Source organism: Phytophthora infestans, genomic scaffold (assembly GCF_000142945.1).
Source record: "Phytophthora infestans T30-4 supercont1.85 genomic scaffold, whole genome shotgun sequence".
Classification (NCBI taxonomy): domain Eukaryota; phylum Oomycota; class Peronosporomycetes; order Peronosporales; family Peronosporaceae; genus Phytophthora; species Phytophthora infestans.
Window position 1 is genome coordinate 411,938 of NW_003303674.1, and position 2,531 is coordinate 414,468.

A 2,531-nucleotide genomic window follows, 5' to 3' on the forward strand; every position below is an offset into this window, starting at 1 on the left:
CTTGATGTAACTAGGGTTACACTTAGGGCTACGTACCCCGTTACACTCAACAACCCGAAGGCACGGATAAGGGCGCACACTTCACATGATTCACAGCGACGTTTCATCCAATGTTGACGTAGGCTCGTACAATGCGTTGCTTGAGATCATTCGGAAATATGTCCTAATCCAATTTTCCATCCGGGAGGAGAGATGCCCAACGTATCGACAGAGCGAGCACCTTCGCAACTTCCTCCCTCCTCGATTTCTTAATTGCAAGTCCGACTTGATCGACCAGTAGCTCTTCGAGAACGGCATAATTTCCCTCTCTAAGTACGTAGCAGCATGGTCCGAGCGGGCAGTCAGTGCTCCAGCAGCATGGAGTCTTGACTTGTGAGGGTGGCGGGATTTTTGCTACCAACTGAGAGCCACCACTTGCTTTTTCTGTATGCGCAAGTTGCAAGAACCAGTGAAAATACAAACCCTCAGTGCAACTATTTTTGCAAGTGATACTGTTTTATTTGCAAAGGTATCGCTTTCGCGAGAACTTGAACTGTGACTACTGCACCTGATCCGCCAATAAGAATGTGATACGGATAAAAATACAACCTCGGTTGCAAATGGTCGGTTATGTAGAAGTACAGCGACACCAGTGATCACCAGGCCACACGGCCTGTGACGTGCCCTGGAGTGAGCAATGACTGAACTTTCTCTAGTAGACCCCGATGCTTCTGATTGACGAGACAAGAGGCTCATACCCGGCGCAACAACATCCGGTTTCAACCTCCCGTCCGTTGTGAACCTTGCAGAGGAAAACGATGCAACTGTGCGCTCATTGAAGACATCAGGGCACCCAAAGTTTGTGAAAGAAGCTGCAGAGTTCAGCGATACGCCAACCGATATTACGATTTTGGCACCGGATGGAGATGAAATGGTGCGCTGACCAGTAGTCGAAGACTCGCCACTGTTGCCTGCCGCCACAACCACCAGGACGTCTAGGTTTTCATAAATAAAAGCGTCCAAATCTCTGGCTTGTGAGCTGTAATCCGATCCAGGTGTGCCCCACGAGAATGAGAAAATCTTGGCACCAGCGTCATTTGACTCTCTAGCAAGTCGCTGGCGTCTGCAGGTGTGGCTAGTGGCACGGCACAATGCAGCTGACCTGCGCAGGTTTCGCCCTGGGTCCCGATGTCCATAAATGATATCCGTGTCTTGTCGCCAATGCCGAGATTGGCATGTTTACCTCTAATTGAGCTGCCAGCTAACAGTCCAGCGACGTGAGTACCGTGATCACAAGGATTAGTTTCGGCTTCATCCGCTTTGTTTGCCCAGCAATTGTACATGACAACTTTGCGCGCCGATAGCTTAATTACTTTAATACGAAAATATCGCGTTCATCTTGATCGAATTGGACGTGGTACAGATACAATCCCGTGTCCGTGATGCCCACAACTTCGTCGTTTCCTCGAATATAGACCTCTCTGGCTAACTCAACACCCACTAGACTTGGCACGTAAGCATCCAGCCGTCGACTCTTCCTGAAGAGTACAGCCATCGCCAGGCGCGTACGCCGGCCTCAGCATGGCCTGGGAGTTCCTTGTCGACTCCCGGTCGAACAAGCCCCAACGGACCAGTTCCCATGGAACTCGGGTCCGCTGAGCAGCGTGACATCCGCTGCTTCGGCTGCGGGAAGATGGGCCACTTCAAGCGCGACTGTCCCGCGGAAAGACTCCGCAGACGGTCCTTCCCTAAGCCCGTCCTCAAGGGTCGCTGGCAGAAGCCAGGATCCCGGGGACAGGGGAACGCCGGGAACCAGTAGGGGCGGGGCGCCCTACTGGGGAAGAACTAAGTCTTCGTGATGGGTGCGCGGGCGGCGCGTACCACGGGGACTTAGCCCCTGAGAGACTTCGCACTCTCGAATCGGCGAAGAGCAGCGGCGGGTTGCTCGTAGTACACGGATGTGTACGGGGATACGATCATCCCTTTAGAATCTTGATTGACTCTGGGGCGTCGAAGAATTTCGCACACCGCCAGACGGTTGCTCGTAACAGCAACAAGTTGTCCGAAGCTTTGAGAGAAAGCAAGGGCAACGGGACGGTGTCAGTGCGACTGACCGACGGGAAGGTCGTCACTATTCCCAACGTCCAAGTGGATCTGGCTGTCAAGTTTGAAGACTTTGACAGCCTCGAACAGCTCACTGTTCTTAATATGGATCCATATGATATGATCCTGGACATGCCCTGGCTTGAGAAGCACGAGCCCTGGATCGACTGGCGAGGCAAGGCAATCGGTGCCAGCCGCCCTGCGCAGTCCGACAGAGCATTGGTGAGTCATGTTCTCACCTCTGTCAGGACCCGGGGCGCCCGCGAGGGCTGCCAGGGTACCAAAGCATCCGGCAGATGCTTGGGAGTCGTCGACGTATATGACGACTCCGAGGATGTTTTGATGGTGGCCGCGCCCAGAAGAGGCGCCGGCCAAATGGGTAACTTAGGTCCACAGGCGGGTAACTTAGTTCCGCAGACAGCTGCAGCTGTCATGAACACTGAGAACAG

At 53.5% G+C, this 2,531-nt stretch overlaps 1 protein-coding gene across 1 annotated transcript; it reads right to left on the reverse strand.

Annotated features, from left to right (window-relative positions):
- Positions 1-607: 607 nt before the first annotated feature.
- On the reverse strand, positions 608-1,534 carry PITG_19346 (serine protease family S08A, putative; the record flags this gene model as incomplete). Its single annotated transcript, XM_002997147.1, has 4 exons — positions 608-680; positions 725-1,080; positions 1,125-1,343; positions 1,394-1,534. The coding sequence occupies 4 exons, from the start codon at positions 1,532-1,534 to the stop codon at positions 608-610; spliced, it is 789 nt and encodes a 262-aa protein (XP_002997193.1).
- Positions 1,535-2,531: the final 997 nt, after the last annotated feature.